General features: G+C 37.2%; 1 protein-coding gene across 2 annotated transcripts in view; it reads right to left on the bottom strand.

Moving 5' to 3' along the window:
- The window catches only part of anks1b (ankyrin repeat and sterile alpha motif domain containing 1B), a 228,075-nt gene that overhangs the window by 14,820 nt on the left and 186,634 nt on the right, over nt 1-26,621 (bottom strand). For both annotated transcript variants that reach the window (XM_022749064.1, XM_022749063.1), the window contains 7 exons: nt 17,529-17,636; nt 15,817-16,020; nt 13,628-13,753; nt 10,125-10,196; nt 8,069-8,155; nt 5,941-6,078; nt 5,676-5,843 (listed from right to left, as the gene is read on the bottom strand). In XM_022749064.1, coding sequence (XP_022604785.1) covers nt 5,676-5,843; nt 5,941-6,078; nt 8,069-8,155; nt 10,125-10,196; nt 13,628-13,753; nt 15,817-16,020; nt 17,529-17,636 — 903 coding nt within the window. The remainder of the gene's footprint in view (nt 1-5,675; nt 5,844-5,940; nt 6,079-8,068; nt 8,156-10,124; nt 10,197-13,627; nt 13,754-15,816; nt 16,021-17,528; nt 17,637-26,621) is intronic.

The raw sequence follows: 26,621 nt of genomic DNA, 5'->3' as shown, positions 1-26,621 counted from the left end.
GGGCAAAAAAATGTCATAAAAACGTCATAATATAGATAAGGCAAAAAAAAAGTCATAAAACGTAAATGCGTATTAGTTAAGGCAAAAAAAAAATGTCATAAAAACGTCACATGTATAGTAGGCCAAAAAAAAATGTCATAAAACGTCCATAGGTATAGTTAGGCAAAAAAAAATGTCCATGAAAAACGTCATAGGATAGTAAGGCCAAAAAAAAAGTCATAAAACGCACAGTATAGTAAGGCAAAAAAAAAAAGTCATAAAAATGTCATTAGTAATAGTAAGGCAAAAAAACCAAAAAAAGTCATTAAAAACGTTCATAGTATAATAAGTCATAAAAAGTCATACTATAGTAAGGCAAAAAAAATGGTCATAAAAACGTCATAGGTATAGTAAGGCAAAAAAAAAAGTCAATAAAACGTTCACCAGTATAGGTAAGGGCAAAAAAAAATGTCATTAAAAAAGTCATAGTATAGTAAGGCCCAAAAAAGATGTCATAAAAACGTTATAGTATAGTAAGCGCAAAAAAAGATCATAAAAACGTCATAGTTATAGATAAGGCATAAAAACTTTAAGAATGGTTCATTATACTAAGTCATAAAAACGCCATAGTGTAGTAAGCAAAAAAGTAAAAAACATCATAGTATAGTAGGCATAAAAAAGTATAAACACTCATAGTATAGTAAGGCAAAAAAAAAAAAAGTATAAAAATGTCATAGTTTAATGAGGTCATAAAAATGTCATAGTATAGTAGGTAATAAAAACATCATATAGTCCTAGTAATAGTAATGCATAAAAATGTTAAGAACGTCAATGTATACTAAGGCATAAAAACGATCACAGTATAGAAACAATCAAAATCTCAAAAAAAACTATAGTTACAGTAAGGTGTTACAACCCCCCATTAGGTTATGCACTGGTTGTTGTGGATAAGGATGTAATCTGTTGTGCTCCTCAGGTGCTCGCAGGCCTCCACCCCTGGATCCTCCCTTCTTATTGGTGGAACTGCAGCGGAGTAGTTCACCTGGGCTACATAAAGACCTAGAGCGCATTTCACCCTCTCTCTACCATGCTGCTGCCTGAAGTTTGATTTGGTGAATGCATGTTTGTGCCGCCATTACTATTGTACGGTAAATTTTGTGTAAGTTTATAGACTAAGAGAAGCCAAGAAGCCTGTAGGGAGAGCTGGACATTTGTTTTAATCCAGTTCTTTCTCCTGTTTTTTGAATTGTCAGGGAGTCAGTTTGTAACCTTGTGTTTAGGTTAGTTTCAGATTCATGTTTGTTTTTTGTTTTTAAGTAATGTTTGGTCTATTTTGGCTGCCCTCTCCTGTGACATTGATGGTTTCAGGTTGGGCCATTAAAACTTTGAGATTCTTGAACCTTTGTGTCTCCTCAACATTCATACATCTGATTTTAATGTTACTCTCCTTTCCCTAGGACCAACCTGGGGTTCATAAGTCTTGGGGGTTCATTTTATAGTAAGGTATGAACAAACATCAAGGTGTAAACAAAAGTATAAAATACATAAATACACTACAGTAATAGTAACGCATAAAAACATGCATCAAATACGTCTAAGAACATAAGGCATAAAAACGCCATAGTGAGGCATAAAAACGTCCTAAAAATGTAAAAAAAAAAAAAAGTAATAAAAACGTCACAGTATAGTAAGGCAAAAAAAAGTCATAAAACGTCATAGTATAGTAAGGCAAAAAAAAAAAGTCCATAAAAACGTCATAGTATAGTAAGGCAAAAAAAAGTCATAAAAACGTCATAGTATTATAAGTCATAAAAAGTCTAAAAACGTATAGTATAATAAGTCATAAAATCATAGTAGTAGTAAGGCAAAAAAAATGTCATAAAAACGTCATAGTATAGTAAGGCAAAAAAAATGTCATAAAACGTCACATTATAGTAAGGCCAAAAAAATGTCATAAAAATGTCATAGTATAGTAAGGCAAAAAATGTCATGAAAACGTCATAGTATAGTAAGGCAAAAAAAAAAGTCATAAAACGTCACAGTATAGTAAGGAAAAAAAAAAGTCATAAAAACGTCATGTATAGTAGGCAAAAAAATGTCATAAAAACTCATAGTAGTAGTAAGGCAAAAAAATCATAAAAAACGTCATAGATATAGTAAGGCAAAAAAAAAGTCATAAAAACATCATAGTATGTAAGGCAAAAAAAAAGTCAAAAAAACGTCATAGTATAGTAAGGCAAAAAAAAAAGTCATAAAAACGTCACAATGTTATAGTTAAGGCAAAAAAAAAAAGTCATAAAAAACGTCATAGTATAGTAAGGCAAAAAAAAGTCATAAAAACGTCATAGTATGTAAGGCAAAAAAATGTCATAAAAACGTCATAGTATAGTAAAGCAAAAAAAAAAAGTCATAAAAACGTCACCTTATAGTAAGGCCAAAAAAATGTCATAAAAGGTTATAGTATAGTAAGCCAAAAAAATGTCATTAAAAACGTCATAGTATAGTAAGGCAAAAAAAAAGTCATAAAAACGTCATAGTATAGTAAGCAAAAAAAAATGTCATAAAAAACGTCACATTATAGTAAGGCCAAAAAAAATGTCATAAAAACGTCATAGTATAGTAAGGCAAAAAAAAGTCATAAAAAACGTCATAGTATAGTAAGGCAAAAAAATGTCTATAAAAACGTCATAAGAATAGTAAGGCAAAAAAAATGTCATAAAAACATCATAATAATAGTAAGGCAAAAAAAAAAAAAGTCATAAAAACGTCATAGATATAGTGAGGCAAAAAAAAAGTCATAAAACATCACATTATAGTAAGGCCAAAAAAATGTTCATAAAAACGTCATAGTATAGTAAGGCAAAAAAAATGTCACAAAAACGTCATAGTATAGTAGGCAAAAATGTCATAAAACGTATAGTAAGTAGGCCAAAAAATGTCATAAAAGGTCATAGTATAGTAAGGCAAAAAAATGTCATAAAAACGTCATAGTATATAAGGCCAAAAAAAAGTCAATAAAAACATCACATTATAGTAAGGGCCAAAAAAATGTCATAAAAACGTCATAGTATAGTAGGCAAAAAAATGTCATAAAAAACGTCATAGTATAGTAAGGCAAAAAAAAAAGTTCATAAAAACGTCATAGAATAGTAAGGCCAAAAAAATGTTCATAAAAACATCATAGTATAGTAAGGCAAAAAAAAAAAAGTTCATAAAAACGTCATTAGTATAGTGAGGCAAAAAAAAAGTCATAAAACGTCACATTTATAGTAAGGCCAAAAAAATGTCATAAAAACGTCATAGTATAGTAAGGCAAAAAAAATGTCACAAAAAAACGTCATAGTATAGTAAGGCAAAAAAAAAAAGTCATAAAAACGTCATCTAGTATAGTAAGGCAAAAAAATGTCATAAAAACGTCATAGTATAGTTAAGGCAAAAAAAAAAAAAGTCATAAAAACGTCATAGTATTATAAAGTCATAAAAAAGTCATAAAAACGTCACATTATAGTAAGGCAAAAAAAAAAGTCATAAAAACTTCATGTATAGTAAGGCAAAAAAATGTCACAAAAACGTCATAGTATAGTATGGCAAAAAAAAATGTCATAAAACGTCATAGTATAGTAAGGCAAAAAAAAAAGTCATAAAACATAATAGTATAGTAAGGCAAAAAAAAAAAGTCATAAAACGTCATAGTATAGTAATGGCAAAAAAATGTCATAAAAACGTCATAGTAAAGTAAGGCAAAAAAAAAAGTACAAAAAAGCGTTGCATAGATAGTTAAGCGCAAAAAAAAAAGTCATAAAACGTCATAGTAATAGTAAGGCAAAAATAAAATGTAATAAAAACTTCATAGTATAGTAAGGGCAAAAAAAAAAAAAGTCATTAAAAACGTATAGTATAGTAGGTCAAAAACAAAATGTCATAATAACGTAAAACGTCATAGTATAGTAAGGCAAAAAAAATGTCATAAAAACATCATAGTATAGTAAGGCAAAAAAAAAAAAAGTCATAAAAACGTCACAGTATTGTAAGTCATAAAACATCATAAAAACGTCATAGTATAATAAGTCATAAAACGTCATACTATAGTAAGGCAAAAAAAATGTCATAAAAACGTCATAGCATAGTAAGGCAAAAAAAATAAAAATAAAAACGTGATAGTATAGTAAGGCAAAAAAAAAAAGAAAAAAGTCATAAAAACGTTTTACTATAGCAAGGCATAAAACGTCATTGTATAGTAAGGCCTAAAAACATCATAGTAGCAAACCGTAAATGTTATAGTAAGACATAAAAATACAAAAAAAAAACTTCACAGTAAAGTAAGGACAAAAATGCAAAAAAAAAAAAAAATCCTAGTGTCGTAAAGCTTAAAAAACATCATAGTAGACTAAGGTGAAAAAATTTCACAATACAGTAAGGTATAAAAAATATTATAGTACTGCATAAAAATGTCATAAAATACATCATAGTATATATAGTAAGGCAAAAAAGGTCATAGTATAGTAAGGCATAAAATACATTTAGTTTAGTAAGGCGTAGAGAAGAAGTGTTGCTGTCATAGATAAGGATAAAGATGTACCAGTATCAAATATTAATTCTACGATTATTTGGTAAAAGTATTACTGTAAATGGTATTATTATGATAACAATAAAACTTTCCTGAAACACTTCTATTAGCACTAAAATTCAAAAACATTGCTTCACACCATAATCTCCTTGGATTTTCTTAACCAAACAAACTAAAAAGTGAACTGTATATTGCAGCTTTGTAGGACTCTACTAATGAACTAACAACAAATACACTTACACTATCTTAAACAAATGCAGGTTGGTCTGTAGATTCTATGCACCCATTGCATTGTTTGGGTATTTGCTCGGACACATAACCAAACTTATCAGTGACCCCTCTACATACTACAGCATTTTTGATGAGGATCTGAACTGTCAATAAATTGATTTTCCACAAATGTCTGCAGTATGCAGGAGTCTTCCGCATGAGGATTCTTTAGCTTCTTACACACAATCAGAGTGAGGCGGGCCAAGCAAGCCTCCCCGGAGATCTATGCAAACAGGCCTCATCAATCAGCCCAGTGTGTAAGAGACTGCAGGGACAGCAGGACCGAAAGGACGCTTAACTGATACAATATCCACCTACACCTCTGCCACAGCCTCTGATGGGCAGAGACTCACACGCATACAAAACACAAGCATTTCAGGATAATCCCAGCTAAAGCTAAACTTGAAAATAATATAAAGGAGCAGGGATGAAAGACTGAGAGCAGAGAAGAGGGATGAAAATTATGGACAGATTCCAGTGCAGATGGAATGCTGGTTAGGATTGGTTAGAAGCAGATACAGAAAAGCTAAATTTGAGTTCAAAAGTTTTGAGAGTTGAGCAGTGACATTAGAGGTTAAGGTGAAAATCCATCACAAAGACAATTCTTTTATTCTTCCTTACTAAAATGTTGTAATGTGTATCAGTCTTGGGAAGAGCATCAAAGTTTATCATGAAAAATCTACAAGATGTAGATGTTCATAAAAATGTTATCATCTATTCTACAACGTGAACTTTTATAAGCCATCACAATTCTTCAAATCCAGACGGTCAAAAACACCTGGAGTTGCTGATGTGAATTTCAGTTTAGGATGGATTTTCCCTTCAAACTGTGGTGCAGCTGTGGGGCAGTGATGCTTACAGATTTGCGGATGTTGACGCGGGGTTTGGGGACAGGTTTGCTGGGCTTGCTGTCGAAGCTCTCGGGCAGTGTGGACGACCCGTGGCCACTCTTTCTGGCCTGCAGAGCCAGCTGGTAGGCCACTTCGAAGGCCTGGCCCAGTGTAAGGATGATCTCATACGCCAGGTTCTGGCAAGAGGAGGTAAAGGTAAACAGGAATGAGAATGCAATATAACATTACAAGTTTAATGAATATGATATTTGCAGAAACAGTGTCAGTACTCACCACATCAAAAGCAGTGAAAACGTGGCAGTAGTGGTGACTGGACTTGAGGTCTTTGGTGATGTATGCAAATGTAGACAGATCCTCTGGATCCTGAGCTGCACATGAGATGTTACGAATCTCATGCTCTGCTATGATGTTCTGCAGAGAGAGGAAGAGAAAATGAAGACAGAGGAAGACAGATAAAGCTGTGGAGAGAGAGATTGTTGATTATCTCCATTGATCCACTTTGTGGAAAAACAAATCTGATTTATTCTTCATCTCATTTCACACACCGCAAAGCCATAATCACCATAGCACAATTTTGGTTCAACAGTTTTCTGGAGTCACTGAGTTGGAATTTGTCCTGTGGTAACATCGCGGAGGAACACTCAGACTTTGTGTTGAGTTAATTAAAGCACATCTCAGTGCCGTGAATTATAGAACATCAAATCTACAAAAGAAAGCTTTAGTGAGGTCTAACATTAGGAATTTGCTTTGAACTAAATGAAGAAAATAGTAGGAACATTTTCCTGATACATAATAACAACAACTGTCCTGATTTTCTGTATCTTCTTTATCCATGCATATATGCATAATAATACAATGACAACAACTTAGTAATACAAATAAAAAATCCAAGTGTACTTTTTGAAAAAGGACAAACAAGGGACAGAATACATTTTTATTATTTTGCGTTTGAAAAGGAAACAGGTACTTTGAAGGACTACAATTCAAAACCTTACAATAAAATATGGGTCCAGAAATCAGTGATTTCTGATCAGTGATCAGTAATCTTCCACCACAGGAAAGATAAAAGGAGTCACATAACATACACCAGATAAAATGCCCCTTTAGCCACACTGGATCATCTTTGTATCATCTTTGTCTTTAATTCTATAAAAAAGATATCGGCCTATTGATTGTTTTCAAAAATTGAGTGAGAATTCCACTTCCGATATTTCTTTGTGCACTGGGACAGCAAATACGCTAAGGAGAGAGAATAGTGACTATTTCCATTAAATGTCCCAGAGAGGTGAATCCAGGTAAAGCCACTGTGCCTTTTGATTTTCCTTTTGAGTGTGCTTTATATCTATACTTGATTTGCTACCCTCATTATGATTATTTCTTCCCATATATCATTCTCTCTTTGGTACATTAGTTACAGGAGGATCTGAGAATTTGGAAATAACTGAAAAGTAGATTTTGCACTGGGGCATGTCTGAGCAGACAAAGCTTGCCTGATGGCCATGTTAGAGGCAGCAACGATGCATTTAATCCCATATCTCTGTTGTGTAACATGTAGAGCCAATAGAAAACACAAGAAATGATTTTACAGGTAAGAGTCACCAGCTGCACCTACCTCCACCCCCCCATCATAACTGCATTGGGCCCAACTTAATTGAGTCTGTGCTCTGTGTAGTGCTGCCTGAGGAAGAGCACTGAACTTAAAATGTATTATCTCTAAATTATGCATGTGTGTGTGCTTTGTGCATAACAGAGGCTTAAATAAATACATTACCTTTTTGCAGGCGGCTTGTAATTATCTTAAAATAGTTTCTCACTGTGCCACCTTTTTACTGACCTGAGGTGGATAGGATCCTATTGTCTTACACGTATGCACAGGACTCAGTACCTGATATGAATATATGCGACTCCTCTATATGGGAGGTGTCCAATAATTGATTCCTTTGTGTGAAATAAAAAAATAAACACTTTTTTCTGACCAAGATTACCATGTGGACACACACTGGGCACCCATCACACAAATGTCACTCTCGATGGAGAAGGAACGAGGTGATGATAAACTGTGAAATTGCTTTTTTATAACATTAAGACCTTGAAAGTTGTTTATGAACTTTTTAAACACTGCAGTAAGGATTTAGTGGACTGGTAGTAGGCTGTTATTGATTTCCCTTCAAATTCAGCTTATTTATTCCATACTTATTATTACCTGTTTGTGTTGTCCTTCGTTCACACCTTATTAATTTTTACACCATATACTTTTATGTCTGTCAGGCTGCAGCCGAAGTAGACATCAGTGCTGCGACGCAGGGTAGACCTTCTGAATGTCACTGATGCTCATGTTCAAAAGCCTGACCTTTCATGTGTTATTTAGTAGGCGTCACAGGAAGTGAGCCATGAGTGTTACCTTATTTGTGGCATCGATGAACTTCACTCCTTTGTAGGATACCGAGAGTACGATAGTCGGCACTTTCTTCATCTGTTCTGTCGACTTCTTGGAGTGCACATAAAACAAAAGATGGAGACAAAGAGGAGAGAAGCAGCAGTGACTTTTGAGGCATTTCACACATAAATCAAAAAGAATAAGAATCAGTTGCAATATTGAACTTTCAACACTCGACTGTTGAAAATTTTAATTAGTCCCAGATTAATGAGATTCGGTCGGCCGAGATATCCGCTGAATTTAATAACCTTTTAGCTTTGTACAAGACTTAATCCATGTCTCTAAAGCTGCCTCAGGTCTACAAGCATGTAAGGAAAAATAATGAAAATATAAACAGAACTTGAATGAATAATAGAAGCACGAGGTAAATGAGCAAACTGAACATTAACTTGATTAACAAAGTAAATTCAAATCATCTCCAAAGGTCAAGGGTTGTTGGTTGCCTCATAAAAAAACAGCTGCTTCTGGATTAAATTAAATTAAATTTCTAAATCCAATCAAATGCAATGCTACAAATCCAATAAATATGTCATCTTATAAACCATATCAGGCTCCTACAGCATATCTCCATTCATTCTTTTTAATTACATACTGGCACTATAACGTGTCTCAATTACCTATATTTGAACTCATTATACAGTGAGGTGCAGTGGAGAATCGTGTGATTTACAGCGACGTCAGCGTCACCACCCTCCTATCTGTCATTCTACCTGTCAAAGGCTTTAATATATTCAAAGAAATAGATGTGAGATGAGTTTCTTTCTTACTTTCTCGCTTGTCATCTCCTTCTCTCACTTTCCATATATCTATCACACTTTCCTTTCTTTCTCCCCCTGTTGAATCCACTTGCTGCTATCCATTCCTTATCTGTGTCATTTCTTTGTTCTTTTCTTTCCTCCCTGCTCAGAGTGTGTTGCTGCTGCAGTTCAGCCCTGTCAGGATCAGGTAGTTCTGAAAAGCTGACAAAGGCAGAGTTGCCTGGCTTCACTGGCAGCTAGAGGCTGTGAAGTTGGGATTTAAACATCCACATCTACCTCCAGAGCAGAGGGATGGAGCAAGAGATGAAAGGAGAGATGCTAGGAACAGGGGCAAGCAGGTAAAGGCGGAAGGTACGTTCACACAGTAATAAAAGCCAGAATTACATAATGTGCATCTTATTGCACTTAATTACAACCTTGATGCACAGCAAATGTGTGTCAGACTGAGGACATAGAGATGTGAAAGAAAGAAAGAAAGATGCCCTCTGATGTGGAAACATAAATATGAAGACAGAGGGGAGAGAAACAGAAAACTCTGCTCATGAATATTACAATTTGTCTTCACACTGCAGCAGCACGGGATTAAAATGAGAATATGAACTGAAGGCCAGAGGAGAGAAAGGGAGTCAGTGTTAAAATATGGAAATGTAAAATATGGAAGAAATGAAGAAGGAAGCAGGACGAAAAGACATGGACACCAAGAGACAGATAATGCCAGAGAGAAATAGAGAAGGAGAGTAAGAGAATGAGTGAACAGTGGAGTGACACAAAGCGAGAGGAAGAGATATGGTGATTTAAGGTAAAAGGGGGATTGTGGGGTATCAAGCCACTCAGGCATGGATATTAAAAATAAATCCCTCAATACAACTTAATCCACAGTCATGATATCTTAAATTTCTTTAAGTTCTAGTGAGTGTCAGGGCACTCAGACTGTGAGACTTTGTCCCAGATTTAAAGGTCCAGTAAGGTTTTTTGAAAAAACCCAATATAATAAAGCCACAAGTACCAACACATGTGCTCATGTTGAGTGGTTAAACACTGGAGGGAGTTTGGCTTGTATCAAAATGTTATGTTATAAGAATAAGCATAATCAACTGGTCCCATTTTGACAAGATGCCAGATTTCCGCAGTAAACCTGCTGAGTGAAATATTAATAGCGCCAATTATCAGGTAGCCAAAACTACAAAAATAAGACCCAAGTTGTAATAAAATAGAAATTATGTCCATGTAGATGAAGTAAAGTTTGGTAGGCTGTGCTTTACCCTCATTTTGGCACAAGCATCTTGTGTGGACTCGGTCCCTCTCAGCTCCTTCACCAGCATGGAACCCAGGTACTGTGGAGAAGACACAAACAAACATGTTTAGTAAATACATAGGGTATGTAGATGTATGTCAGCGTCAGGGTATGGCTGTGTGCAAAACCTTTCAGCTGTATTAACCTTCCAATCTCTCAGGAATGTTTGGCATTTTTTCATGATGAATGCAAGCAGTGGTTTGTTGAAGTGGTTGAAATGGAAGGGCAACTGATTCAGATGTGATTTGTTGGCAGATTAAGATCAATGCTGAAATTTTAACAAAAGATGGGCCTGTGTTCTTAGAAACATGCCCCACCAACACTCAGTTCTGCAGTTCGGTGAGACCCATGGATTCCAATGACCCCTTCCTTTCTTCCTATCCCACTACTTCCAGAAACTTTGAATTTTCATTTTGGACCTTCATTTTGGTCTCAGCTACACACCTGTAGTGGCCAAGTGTCTTGACTGTGTCTTGCCTGTCTATTGACGCTTTCACGTTGACAAAATCTGTCCACAGACGGACGGACAGACAGACAGACAGACAACACCCGTCATAGTACTCAAAACAAACGGGAAATGTGTGGAAATTGCCAACATTGTTGGTGTGTCTGGTCCCGGCTGATTGGAGGAGAGTATGTAAATTTCATGCTCAACACAACACACCCCCAGAACTACAGACTCATGATACTGCCAACTTCTTTGTATCTGTATAAAACAACACAACAATACAAACTCTTACCTTAGAAGACCACGAGAACCATGTGTTTTGAAACCGCTTGAATACAAACAGTTTTTTTAACACAGCTGAATTATTTTCATTGTCTTAGTGTTTTTGTTTTTATTGTCTTTTAGAGATGTAAGTGTGTTTGAGTTTCCAAAATTAATTATGGAGTATACTTCTCTGTGACAAATATCAACTCCATTATTTCCGATACTGCGAGTAATTTATGAAAACCGTGTTTATATTCAGTTGTACTTACACAAGGCTTCATTAAATGCACACAGACAACACAGCGGTGATTACATCAACCTTGAGAGGCTCCTGGGGGGACGTGAACACCAGAGTCTGTCAGATTATTCCATCTGGACATGACTTTGTGGTCAGACACTCTCCACACGTAGTATCTGATTTAATAACAAAGCTACTAATGGTGACAGTGTTTTACAGGGACAATGTTTATGTCAACATTAGAGCACTTAATGGGTGTGACATTCACCACCTCACAGTGACCTTCCAGCTTATGGAAGGGGCCTTATTCCCTTAAGTGGGACCTAACAAGGCTTTTAGAGAATTAGAAGAGAAATATTTACAGCTTATTTTATCTCATTTGTGCGACTCTACAGTACATGACTGCAAAATGAAGGATCAAAGAATTGAATATCAGGATTTATCTCACATTTGATTACAGAGGCAAAACAACCTTTTGGTCCAATTGCTCTGCTTGATGAATTACTTTTTATGTAGCACAGACTGTGACTCAGTTAGGGTGTCTGGTCCTTGGTGGATCACAAGGAGGTCGTCTGGGCATGTTAATATATTAGCCTTGATTCAAGCGGACAATGTTAAATCACTGTTACGGTAGGGTTACTGCCAGTTATCCTAGGAATTGCAGTACAATTGCACAAAAGAGCAGCTTGTCTTAGATGCAGTTAATATGAAGGTACAAATCTAGAGACCAACATAGCCACGAACAGAGCGACGCTGAGAGCATGGCTAAAAAAGCAGTTCAACGCAGTCATATATTATGTTTGTATCGTGTTTCATGACCAGGTTTGAAACAGAGAGAGACATAAAGCAGGAGATTGTAGAAAATTTATAATGTCAATTTCCATGGTATCAGAGATTGAATGGAGCTGTGTTGAAAAATTTATAATGGAGCTAAAATTTGCACAAAATAGAGGAGATGATTCCTCTTTTTATGAAGGGACTAATGGGGTATAAGCCATTATTCTTTATAGTTTTGAAAACACAATCTGCACTAGTCACAAAGGAATAGACTTGAATATTTGTATATTGGATGTATTGTATCAACAGAAGCTTCTAGATTACTATGATCTAGATCACAATGTTGACATAACATTGGCTGTTAATGATGTGGAGTGTGATAATGATGTTAGAATGACTGCATCGGTTTTACTGGAGATCGATTTGTAATAACTTCAGCTAATATTTTCAAGCTGTAGTTGTAAAGCTGACATAATAAAGTTACAATGTCATCTGAGGTGGTGCTGAAAGTGGAGGAGAGGGTCTTGTTTATTTGGAGCCTGAGATGAAAATGAGAACAGTGCTGATACATCCTTTATTCTGTCCTTTTGGCTTATTACCATCCCCCTCTCTCTATTAACACAAACACAATACACTCCTCTCTTTACTCTCTCCCTCTCATCAGTGTCTTATCCATCTAATTTATTGTTATTCACTGACCATCTTGCCAATATTCACACTGAGTGTTCTGCCTCCCCCTCTGTTGTGGCTTCCGCTCATTTATCTCACTTTCTGAGATTTCTGGAGCCCGTTGTCCTGGGACAGTGAATGTTAGAGATGTTTTCATAAATGGCTCTTTGAAAGCACCTACATATTTTCCCTTAGTGGCCCACCCGTCGAGTGTTCCCACCCATCTACCTGAAACACATTGCCTGCGTAGTTGTACATCTGTCAGAAGCCCAGTGGTCCACGCTGTTGCTATCAATCTTCTGAAGGGGAGAAAATTGAATTTCTCATCTCTCCGTTGTATTTGTTCAAACTTGAATTTGCGATCTCTCTCCATCTCTCTTTTTTCCTCTCCTCCTACTCTCTCTTACTTAATAATCTGGCTCATACCCACTCCATGTCTTCATCAAAGTGCCTCAAAACCATTCAGAATGTGCATTTCTGAGATACCAATTACATTCCCTCTCAGCGTTTCTGAGAGCCAATGGCATCTCAAATAGCTTTTCTGCAGTGTTTTACCTAAGTAATCATTGCAGTTTGGCTGCTGAGCATGTAACCAATCAAAGCTGCAAGGCTGTATCCGTGGTAACGTGAATATATAACATCCTTTATGTAACTGGAAAAGGTCTAAATTTACCAAAGTGCTGAGAATAACTGAGTGCAGTGTTGAGGGAAGGTGAGGCTGAGGGTCATTGATCTTTCATATTATCACTTTCAGTGTGTATTAAAAACGTGCAAGTAGAGCTGAAATGATTAAAATTAATTGATTGACAAGTCAATCAGCAGAAGATGATGGTAACAATTGTGATGATCAATTAACTGTTAAAGTGTAATGAAGTGGGCACAGACATGTAATAAACAGAATTGTTCATTGCAGCCACACACAGTTTTGAACTGTGAATGTGCACCGATATAAGATCTTGATGAAGCTGCTTGGATAAGAGGCGAAACGTCTTCCACAGACAAATACAAGTCCAGTTGCCTTCGATTTAATTTGAGAGAGAGATACCGATATAAGAGTGAAGTGGTAAGAACTCACATAGGCTTCATAGTCACAGGACTGAAATATGAGCTTCTCGGGATGATGCTGCCAGTACTGCACCGGAGTGGACGAGGTGGCCTCGTTTGGTGGACGCAACGTGATTGGCTCGCACCACTCGCCTGCCTGAAACAACAACCAATCGCACGTTAGGATACAAACTGGATCACACAAGATTACAAGAGGGGACACGACATCAAGGCTTGTGCTATGTATCCCATGTTGACATGACTCGTTGGCTTGAGTTTAAGTTCATAATGTAACAGCTCTCTTGACTGAACATGAACATGCCTTCAAAGGGACACGCTTCGGAGAACATCCAAGAGGAAATTAAACTTGAATGAATTATGCTTGGCTTCTAAACGTTCCCGTACTTTAGCTCAGTTTAAGACTCTTTGCTGCTGCTCACTGCTTTTTCACCCAGTGAGCTTTCACCTTTTAAACAAAGGAAATACCTAAATCCTATCTGCATACTTCTCAAATGTCTGTGGATAACAATTAAGCTTGTTTTATGGTCTTTTGTTTTTTTGTAAATGAAACCAGATGATTTGTTCGTGAGGAGGTATGCACACATCCTGTGCCAAATACTGCATGTTTATGAGTATGTCTGTATCTGATTGCTTGTGTGTGTAATCCCCAATCAGAAAGTTAGTGAGGGACTGGAGGTGAGATGTTACAATTATATGCAAAGATGTTGCATAAACAGCTTGAGGATAAGCCTTTAGAAGCAGGCATCGGCCAAATCTACACTAAACTCCACCAGCTTAACAATATTACACCTGTTTTTCCCCCCACACACTTTGACCGCACTTTGACTGAGGGGCTCAGCTGGAAATCTTCAGTTGCTTGAAGTTATTTTTTTTTCTCTTTTGCTTGCTTAAGGGCCAGAAAATGTGTCTTGTTCTCTTGGGTTCTGTTTTAGAAAAGTAAAAAAAAAAAGAAAAAGAAAAAAAGAAAACGAGTCAACAGAAGGTGAGGGAAGAGCTGGAGGGAGAAACGTTTGTGAGGTAACCAATCATAGAAATGTGGTGACACTCAGAGAAGAGGGGTAATGAACCAGAGAGTAAAGATCTTTCCTCTCTTCTCTAACATTTATCCTTTTATTCTGGCAAAGCTGACTCATCAGTGGTACCACAGAGTGTTGTATCTGGAAACCAGGGGATACACTGTGACACACACACTTAAGAGATTCAGCATGATAGCCGTAAGTGTGTGATAATCTACGCTGCAAGTTCTGCGATTCACACAGAGACACAAAAAGACCCTAATCATACTGAATAAAAACACAGCTGCTGCCTCAGATGCGTGCACATGTGTAAGTGTGTGTGTGTGTGTGTGTATACGAGTGTTTGTGTCTGAGTCACTGCGCTGTTGTTGATTGGAAGTCAAAGTTCTCATTTTGCATTTTGACGAGAATAAAATTGGCTGGAAAGTTAAGATGCTTATTTGGAAAAGTATGTTTTGTTTATGCAGAACTATGAAGTGTTACATCTTTGATAAAGAAATTTAAAATGCTGTTTTTCTACAATGACAAGCACCTTGTGTACATTAGAGAGAGACTGCTGGAGATAAACATTTATTTCTTAAGGTCGTAGATTATGCCCAATTCCATTTGTAAAGATCAAAAAATAACTGTTGCAATTCGCCCACTGAAGTGTGGTTTGCATATTTTATCATTTTATAGCACAAAGTTTTAGACATATATGTACTATTACCTTATTTTAATAAATTTAAACGACCTTTAAACAGCAAAGGATTTTCAACAACCAGTCAGATAAAATACATTTGGCTGGCATCTTGTATCTATTAGAGACAAGCATTTAATCACTGAGATTTTTAATTTATGATTAAATTATATCAAAATAAACTGCAGTGCTGATGTTCATTGTAATGTAGGAACATTTCACCCAGTGTTGGTGATTAGTAGTTTTCAGACAATAAGCTTTATTGCATTAAGGAAAAAGCTGCATTAGGCTACAGACACTACTTGTTAGTCAAATCAAATTATTGTTAGCTTTGGTCTTTTCATTGGATGTTTTAACAGTAAGAAAAATATATTATATCACTACACTTATCCTCATCCAGACAATGCATATCTCTATGACCATTCATAATACTCCCCTTGAGTCCATCCCTCTCTCCCCCTTCCTGCCTCCATTCATCCCTCCATCCTCTCCTTCCTTCCTCACCATGCTGACTTGGGCCATCTGTCGTTCCAGCTTGGATCGCGGCACGTCCTCGAAGTAGTTGTCATTGCTGCGCTGCCTGCGCCGGGCGTCCGCCTGCATGATGAGGTGCTGCACGTCCAGAGATCCGCCCGGGACCCCTGCCGTGTACGCTGCCTGGCCCACCGATGGGCTGAGCTGGGGAGGAGTGTGGTTCCCGCCGGGCTCCTGGAAAAGAATGGGTGGGTAGTGAGATTGGAGGGGTGGAAGGAAGCAAGAGAGGGTTCATTCATCATTTCATAATGTGCTGTGTCACTGCTGCAAGTACAATAAGTAGGGCAATTGCATTCACTGTGCGCTGTCACATTTTATTTTTCAGTTACAGTGTTGCAATGCTGCTCTATACTAGTGTCTAAAATTGCTTCGTAAAATCAAAGGCAAAGACGCTGTCTCTTAACCAGAAGGTCTCAGCAGGTCGAGCGTCTTTGTGCACAGCTGCTCAGTAAGTCTCTTTAAGACAAAGCATCAGCTAGATCCTTAAAGTGGAAAACGTTGTTCATTTAACAGGTTTTTCAAGCTGAGCAGAGACTAAAATCCCCAAAAGAATTAGGACTTTCATGTGTTTTAATGGTGTAATGGTCTTACATACTAGAAGGTCAATTATTTCTCTCGAGAGATTATTCACTGTCAGTTGATTACATATGAGAGTGCTGGATAGAAGAGGTTTTCTCTCATGATTTCCTTAATTTTTTCTGGGCTGTGGAAGCTGAATCTCAGTCCTCATCCTGAGCCACATGCTGTTCATTCAACCATTTGTTCTAATGCACTCAGCTGTCTCACGTTTGTACTGTATTACGGAGTAAACACAGCCCTCTGCTCAACACATCATCTTACCCTGTTTTGAGTCATACAATATAATCTTGCTTTTCTTCAATTATAAGGCAGTGACACGTCTTTGAAGAAAGAAAATGAACTTGTTCATTATTCAATTATTGCAGCTGATCAAAAGAATATATTAATGTGAAGTTGCTACTTTTCTCATATATGTTATAATAATATTAATAATTTTTTTTCTGATGGTTTCTGAAGTGGAATCCTTGTACCATTTTTTAACATTTTATTGACTCATCAATTAATCACAATAGAAGTGACTGACTGATTGATCGAAAGAAAAATAACCAGGGTAATGCTGCTGAGAGAGTAACCTGCTTTCTATTGAAATATAATATCACTTGCTCCAGGGACAATTAGAAAACGAGAGAGAGAGATTATTTGAGGCTCAGGACATAACTCCAATTCTCAGGTGGACATGTTGAGACACCGTGGACAATATTGGCTGTTTGGACCCAGAGAAATGAGCAGAATCAACCAGGCAGACACACACATGCCTCCCTTGGCTCAACAGCACAAAGAGCAAGAGGCTATTATAGGGACATTAGAGCATAGTCCCACTGGGAAAGGGAAAGCCAGCTTCTTGTGATTAGTATCCAGGACAAGCCAGCAGGGAGGAAACTGCAGTGGGTCGGCCATTTTGTGCCTGTCTGAGAGATTTGGGTAATCAGTTGGGTGGTATCAGCAGCAGTGGGGAGGCTGTATTTTCCTCAGAGAAATACACAGCCATCTGGGGAGACACTAGTGCTTTTCTCTCTCTGATGAACCCATAATAATTAAAATCCACATTGGTTTAGATATTGCTCAGGGTTCATATGACATGCTGCCTGCTCACTGCAACTCACCCTTAGGGAGATGGCCCGTGGAGGTTTTTGTGGGGTGTCTTCGTGTAGCCGGTCCCCCAACGAGGCCAAGATCCGTTTTCTGTGTCCGATAAGACTGATCTTCAGTACCTGAATGAACACACAGATAGAAAACATGAAATTTAAATGATGTGCAGGGTAATCTGCATGTATTGTGCATGAAAATATGCATGCATTGATGGTTGATCTGTATTAAAATGAATCATTTATCAAGCAGAAATGCCAAACATTTGCGGGTCTCCGCTTCTGAAATGTGGGGATTTGCTGCTGTTCACCGTTTTATATAACTGTAAAACATTATTGTGTTATTTTTATTATTGTAATATTATTGTAAAATAATATTGTAAAAATATATTACAATATGTTTAGGTTTTGGACAGTTGGTTGGATAAAACAAGCAATTTGAAGAGATCACCTAGGGCTCTGGGAAATTGTGGTAGCCATTTTTTTGGTATTTATGACTTTATGGGCAGTGATTTCGTGTTTAGTTAAATAAAATAATAAATGAGTTAAGATGGCTGATTTTTGTGCTCTCCGCAAGGGAAGGGATGCTTGGTCAAAAGCTACTGTGCTGGTAAAAAATGACAACTCACTTTCATTTGCATAATTTAAAACAGCTTCTATAGAGAATAAGAGTTCAAAGGCTTTCAGACGGGATAATAACAAGATTACATCTGCAGAAAAAAAAAACAGCACAAAGGTAACATATTATCATCATCATCATCATCATCAACATCTGCTTCCTTAAATGGAGGGTAATCTGCTATCCAGAAAGCAGTTTCACAGGGAAAAATACCAGAGAGCACTGCAGAGCACTCAGGGAAGTTCTAATGAGTGCATAATGATAGAAAAAGCCCCTGAGCATTTGCATATATTATGGTATTATTGTTATTACATAACTGACGGCTGTGTTCAGGCTGTGAGTTGGTTAGTTGATTAGTTGATCACATGAACAAGATCATGAAGGTATAACATGCCTCTAATGTACAACAGTGTAAGTGTATCCTGTATGAGACTCATACACACACATGCACAGAGACACACGGGCAGGAAAGACTGATGAAATTAATTGGCAATCCTTTTATAATTTGGTACTCTGTTGTTTTCATTCAGTCAAATTAATATTAATATTAATAGATTTCAGCAAAATATCAGGATTAATCAGAACTGTTGACTTGGACTCTAATCAAACTTAGGTTGTAAAAATGAGGACTTGAGACTTTGACTTGATTTCCGTGACACTTGAAACCAAAAACACAGTCTCAAAATCTTACACAAAAAGCAAATATGACGGCAACAGGCAGACACTGCATAGCCACACACGCTGAATGTTTAATTATTAGGCCTCAGCACTGAAGGGACCTGGTGTCATTATTGCAATGTTAAAGAAATTCGCTTGTTGCCTTTCTTGTTGAGCGTTTAATGAAAAGAGTGATACTGTAGCCAGTTGGAAGGTGGAAAACACTGTCTACTCTCTGACTTCAAAGTTCAAAAATAAAGCTAAGACCACCTTTAATACTCTGTATTAATACATATTTCATTTGTTAAATGTACAGAGACACAAGTTCAACTTTAGACAGAGAGTTTCCCCTGCTACCAGTCTTGATGCAAGCAAAGCTAAGCTAACTGTGTAGGTAGCTCCACTAGTGTACAGACATGAGAGTGATATCCATCTTATCTCATGTAACTCTCAGTAAGACAATGAATAAATGCATTTCTTTTTCTATAAAACAACACTGGCAGTAAATCCCAATAACAAACCAAGTCCTGCACTGTCAGATTTTCAGGTTTTTTGCCAAGGTAATTATTTGATAAAACAATGTTATTGAGAGCTGAGAGTTTACTGAGTTTTTTCACTGACAGCCATGAAATGCAAATTCAACAAAATGAGATTGTGGCAAATTTGTAACAGTCTATTGATTTTCCCCAGGAGCTCATTACACAGGCACAAACAGAGACAAAAACACACATACACACTTGGACTCCAATGAAAGCGTTCATTCTTTCTCTGGTCACCAGGCATCCACTGACTGTGCCAGTTACTGGGTTCTCTAAAGAGACTAGCTGGAACATGGCAGCTTTCTTCAGGGATGTTGTTTGCACCTTCTGTCACCCATACGTCAGTACACAACAAACCGCTGCCTAGTTTTAAGGGGCTGCCTCTGGAGGTCTTCCAGTGAAGGTATGTGCGAGCACGAGAGAGTGCATGTGTATCTGTGTGTCTTTAGGGCAAAAGGTGGTAATTAGCCTCAATGTGAGGCCTTGCTGCGAGTCTAATGATTCTCCCTACAGTCTTGCTTTGAGTCAGCGCAACTCACAGACACAAACCACACAGACACACACACATACACACTGACTTCATCATCTACTGCACCAATTACTGTCCTACATCTGCTAGACAGAGAAACGCAAAAATACAAACTAGCAACAAGAGCAGTGGCGTAGGATGCACGTACTTTGGTCCTATGTACAGTATGTGTGGATAAACCTAAATACACAAACAGAACACAAATAAACCAATATCTTGCATAATAAAAAAAACACTTCTTCTTCTTGGTAGGTTTCATAAATTTCAATTAATGTCGTACAATAAATAACAGAAAAGGAGAGTTTTAATAGTGGCTACCATTGGGTTAAACATCTTACGCTGTTCCTCTCTGCATGGAAACAGTGTATTTAATTGTTAGAATTAGACAGATCAAAGGGAAATGCAGAGCAGAGCTGGGACTAGCGGGTAGTGGAACTAATTGGCGTATTATGGCCACCCCGTGCTCCCTCCACCAATTTTTACTCACTCATCTTTCCTCTCCTATTCTCCTTCTCTCTGGCTTTCACAACCTCTATCTCTTCCTGTCTTACACACTGTCTTACAATGTGAGTGATACTACAGCCTCTCTGCCTCCAACTCTCCATCTCTCTCTACTGAAGAAGACTGGCTTGCTGACTTTGGTGCATAATGTCTTACTCTGAGCCTCTTACTATCTTGCGCTTCAAGAGTTTTTTTTTTTTTTTCTAGAAACAAGTGTCGGTATCTTTAAATGACAATGAGATGTATTGCTCCACCACTAAAAAGAAAATTACACTTATTCTAAGGACATTCTTGAAAATAATGAAATTGATTGCAAACAGACAACATTACCTTATTCATGTGGGACATTGTCAGGCTTTTAACGTTTAGATATTGTTTCCAGTGCAGTTTCATTTATATAAAGAGTTCCTCTGTACTTAATACAAGTGTGAAAGTTAAAGCTGAAACGATAAGTACATTAATAGACTAGTCAAAAACTTTGACGACAAGAAGAAAATTAACCAGCAACAGTTTTGATATTGAACTGATTATCTTTGGGTTTTTGACTGTTGGTCTGACAAAAACAAAAACACCTTGGGCTTAAGGAAATTGGATTTGGCATCTTTTTACAAGAATAATTATTTAATTGAGAAAATCAGCTGATAAATTAATAATCAAAACAACAGTTAGTTACAGTCCCAAATAAAGTTATGATGTTATAGATCCCCTAGGAAAAAGTATTTAAGTAGAAGTAAAAAGTAACACCAGACTCGAGATATAGGTTATTCAAACCATTAAAAGAAAAAATGAGATTTGATGACTTTGACTCTACATTATCAAACATAACCTGGTTTATTTGCAATATGTAGAAAAGGTTATGAAATATTCAGTCTCCTGGGGCAAGAGCAGAACAGTAGTCCTAACAACATTGCTGTTTCATCACATACAAATACACACACAAACTCCAGAAAGAGCACAGTAATTGCTTTGCACAGTGCGTATCTGTGTGTGTTACACTTCGCCTTATGCAACAGCATCTACTTCAAGTACAGTAGAAGCCTCAACCTCAGTCTGAAGTTCAACTGTCACCATGGCAACACAGAGCCACAGCAGCAGCAGTCACCCACACACACACTCATCCAAAAAACAAATATAAATAAATAAATAAATAATAAAAACCTATGTGGATACATATGTACAGCATACACACATATACATATAAACATACATCTACATATACTCAAACAGCTCAAACAGTTGTTTTAGAGCCTGGGGATGAAGATTATATTGTTATCCCTGAATGGATGAAAATTTGAATGCAACCTGACCATTATTGTTAAAACACACTCACATTTTCACTCAGCTATGCTTGACTGCAGCATTGTCCCATTTGCATTTAAATTATATTCATAGCAGCAGTATATGATGACAAGAGAAGTGCTGAGCTACCACAGCATACGCTCCTTTGTAACCCTTTCCTCTGTTTCCATCTATTGCTATCACGCTAACTACACATTCATTGAGGCTCGACTCTATTCAACTCTGTTAATATAACCTTGATAAGACAATGCTTGTATGTTTGATGTCAACAGCACTTACACACGGACAAGTGAAAAAATGGGAGGAATTGCTGAACATGTACAGCATGTCTATGTCTGTGCAGGTGCTACACAGCAAACATTTGATGGATACAGGATAAGTCTTGCATTATTCTATATTTTTTGCACCGTCAACAAATAAAGAGAAAAGACCAAAATTAACACCTTAATATTTTATTACTTCCCTACCCTGTCTCTGGCATTCAGTCCCCAGCCAATTAGTCTCACGTGAAGATGTAAATGTTTAAAAACAGATCAAAAGATGTAGTTTCTACTTTTTCTTCTTTTTTTTTTTTTAAATGTTTAATCTCTAAAACAGCTGAGCTCTGTCATTGTTAGCAGACGTGTATATGGTGTTAACTATTTTCAGCCACAGATTAGTAATTTGGTGCTCTATAGAGTATTTCCATCAGCAGGATGGCGCATGTGGGATTGAGTCCAAATAAAACAGTGTCACAATGTGTTTTTAATAGTTTTTTGGACAACAATGGAGCTTTGTATTGCGGAGGTATAATATATATCAGGCTTTGGGCTAGACAGACAATACATTTATTCATCAGTCATTTTTAGTTTTGGTCTTTTCATGAATTGACATTAAGAAAAAACAAGAATATAACCAGCCACCAAAGTGAACCAAAAATGAACAACATTCATTTTTAGACCCTTACAATGAATTAGTATATAATGTTTACAAGGATTTATTATACTTTTGGACTGCCAGACTGTATTCCTAAGGTTTAACTTGTATACTTAGATATTCAATGTACCTGGATTATTTTTTAAACTACAGGAAAAGAACAGGAAAATTAACAGAAACAAGGTGAGTCCATTATGTTCATGTTAATATAACTTTTAGTAAAAGCAGCATTTTAAAAATATGTTAACGCATTCAAAACAAACATTAAACTTTGTTTAGAAGTGATGTCAGTATGATATTCACAGTGGATCCTGATTTCTATTCCTGATTTTAGAAACTGGATGACCGCAGAATGTGGTCTGAAAATTTAACTTGCAACATCTATTTAACATTACCTGATATCTTCATAATGAATGAACATCAATGCCTATGCTTTTCCATCTAACTATGAATCATGCTCATCACATTAAAAAAATAAACAAAAGTTTTGATTGTTATGAGTAAGCTTATGTCAAACAGTGGAGGTAAACATGGATTTTCATGTGTTTCTACCTCTCTCTGTCTGGGTAGTATCACTAAGCAGCTAAAGTGTCCAATGAGGGTTACTTACCCTCTGGTCTTGATTTTATTACCGTTGTATGAAGTGATTTGGGGCGCTGTTTGCCTCCAGTATCTGGCTAGGCCGTTATGTTTGTGTCTTCTGTGTGTGTCTGTGTGTGCCGATCAATGCACTAATCCTGTTAACAGTCCCGTTAGCCCAGGCCGAACAGGCTTGATTAACGGATTAGCCACCACACATACGGTTAATGGAGCTGTGCTTTCTCCCAGCCATCTCTTCTCTGTAGCCTGCTCTCACTTTACTTGAAATATTAAACCACAAACCACAAACTTGATTCTTTGCCATTTAAATATTTCTGTTTGTTTATGCATCTCAACAGTTCCCCCTTCAAGTTATTTAATGTAGTGTTTTGAGCCATAAAACATACAAAAGCAAAACATCTCCAAGTATCATTGAGATGATTTTATTTGCCACCACAAATCAAATCCTATTTATCAATGAATCACAATCACTACTTTTAAAGAACACTAAGAGAGAACACAGGATAAAGATGACGTCGGCAACAAAATTACATATTTTGCAAAGAAACCGGTGCGACAATAAGGGTCAAGTGGAAAGAGTCAGTGATTGGGGACATGAACAACGACCTCTCTCACTCAGGACACTGGAGACAAAAAGCCTTTTCTCTGTTTCCTACTGGAGGGGAGTTTGGAAGCTGGTCGGCTCACTGAAGCATAAAACCCAGTGAGGGACCAACAGTCCAGTCACTGTCTGTGCTCAAGCTAGCACATAGTTTTAATGATGGGGAAGGAATGGAGTGAAAACTCTTTCATTAGTGTCTCTTCTCCTGTTTAATCTAAATTGACTCACCTAAATATCCCTTTCATTAACCTCATATCCCTTTTCCTTAACCCCCTTTTCAGTCTGTCCATATTCCCTTGAACTCAAATTACCTCTCACATGTCTCTCCTTTTCAACCCACTTTGTCCTTATTTTCACTCTGCTCCCCTCTTGCTATATCTAGATGATACAAGGAGAGGCTAAAAGAAAAACAAGTCAGAGAGAATAAATAGTCTGAGTGTGTTAGTGATTCGGCCTAATAAAAGACAAGGCTCTGCAGTTATAAGAGCTTCTTCTGCTCAGCCTTGGCAACTGCATGTGATTGGTCCATTTTTGTTTGTTAGCTTTCGCTGTGTGTATCTACCTTCTCCAGGCTCAAGTCAATATGACTGATCACCTCTCCCCTGTAGGCTATGAGGGTGGGACCTCTGTGATATCAACAGACCTCTGCAGCCCTTCAGGCGTCACCTGCTAATGGAGCAATTGGAGTTCAACCCCCCGCATCACTTTGAAGAATCCTGAATCGAACTTTCCAGATCAAAGAATCACTGGTGTAAGGTTACTTAAATTGCCTGGGTCAGAATACATTACAGGCCAATTGAATGGTAATATTGATCGGCACATATCGCATGTCTGCCTTAGTGCCATCTTAGAGGTCGAGTACAGGGCCGTAGCTTCCATCGAGAACATCAAAGTCATGTCCTGGAATATTTCTGGGACTTTGAAGGTTTTAATGGCATATGGAGGAATTTGTATTTTAGGATTATGGACATATTCTACATATATTTTCAAAGGGTGATTCTGATAATTGTTAGACTAAATATCAAGTCAAAAGTTTCTAAGGTCAGAATGGATGATTCTGTTTTTTTTTTTTGTTTGTTTTTTTAAGACTAAATATCTCAAAAAGTTGACTGCTCCTTGGCAGAAACTAAATATATTAAATGCATCTCTTAAGCTCATTAATTAATACTCTATATGTTGTTTGCTTAATCCGTACAAAAATCAAAATGTAAAGATAACAATTTGTAGTTTTACATGGGTCAAACAGTGGAGACTCCAGGAAATAAATTCTCACGAACTATTCCTTTAAATACTCAGAAAATTGTACAGAATTTGGTTGGTGGCCAGCCAAATGTTTTTCAAGTGGGTGGGGTAGTGCTGGGGAAATTTGGACTCGTGCTTTGAGTATTTTTAAAGTCCTGGAAACAGCCTGGTTGAGTAGTATAATGACTATAATCATATTAAATGGTTTGTATAAGAAATTTTTATTTGAGAGTTGACGTCAGCCAATGATCATGTCCAACCTGTGGGACTAAATCTGTCCAATAATATGGGATATAAAGTAGACAAAAGTCAGAAATGCTTTCCATCTTGCAATCAATAGGGTTTGTTATAAAACAGCACTGATGTAATGTGAATAATGTGCACAATGCTCAGTGTGTGTGAAGGCGTAGACATTTACAGCAACAATGCTTGGCTCATTTTTCACCCTGATTATTGATGTTTTTCTAACCCTGAATACTTAACCACAGCCAGTCACCTTCCTCTCCTTGTTCTCTCATCGCTCCATCCCTCACTTGATGTGTGTGGAATGATAAGTATTGATTTTCCTGGGCTCTCAATAGATTACACAAACACACACACACAATATGTAACTGTCAGAGAGCACACTGGAAGCTCAACTGGGTTCATGACTGCGATGTCCAGGCTTCAGCTTCATCACCCTCTGCTCTGTTCAGAACTACAGCTTCTCCTACACACACGCTTTTACACACACACACACACATGAGTGTGTGAGTATATATATATATATGTATATATATATATATACTCCATTACAGGCAGGGGTGGGGGGAGGTTGGGGAAACTGGAGGGAAACCAGAGACCACTGGTTGCCTAGCAACCAGAGAGCGGAGGGGAGTTGCAGCTAAGGGTGATGTGTTAAAAATTATGTTCAACAAGGACCAATAGGATGACTTGTTTCATTGCTGAGAAAATAGGCAGCCAATGAGAGCGGGCCGTTAATAAGCCAGCCCACACCCGGAGACAGATATATCTCCATTAATAGCATGAGAACTGTAACTATGACTGGAAGCACAGGCTCTCTGTGTGTGTGTGTGTGTGTGTGTGTGTGGTGTGTGTGTGTGTGTGTGTGTGTGTGTGTGTGTGTGTGTGTGTGTGTGTGTGTGTGTGTGTGTGTGTGTGTGTGTGTGTGTGTGTGTGTGTTAGCAAACACTATGAAATACTGCAGGATTAAGGTTGAAACAAGATCTCTTAAAACTCGTCTTCCAAAGCTTGTCTTTGGCACGTGCGCACGCATGCACGCACACAAAGAAGCTCATTAATTGAATTCCCAATAAGATCATAAAGGAAATAGTTGATATTTTTCTGGATTAATAAATACTTCAAAGCCTCAAGATGCAACTGATTTTCACACTGCAGAGCAGCATAAGATCTCCTAAGGCACCAGGCTGTGTGTGACCGTGTGTGTGTGTGTACACAATACTATCTGGGTGTGGGTGCTTCAAAGAGTTTATCCACATCTGGTGTTTGAGTATCAGAATGCTAGAAATGCAGAGGGAGATGTATATTTCATAACAAAGAAACAATAATAAACATTACATCAGAGGTTACAAATGTATTTGTTTTAAAT

Source organism: Seriola dumerili, unplaced genomic scaffold, assembly GCF_002260705.1.
Source record: "Seriola dumerili isolate Sdu_G_001 unplaced genomic scaffold, Sdu_1.0 BDQW01000138.1, whole genome shotgun sequence".
In the NCBI taxonomy this organism is placed as follows: domain Eukaryota; kingdom Metazoa; phylum Chordata; class Actinopteri; order Carangiformes; family Carangidae; genus Seriola; species Seriola dumerili.
This window is presented reverse-complemented; position numbering and strand designations above follow the sequence as displayed.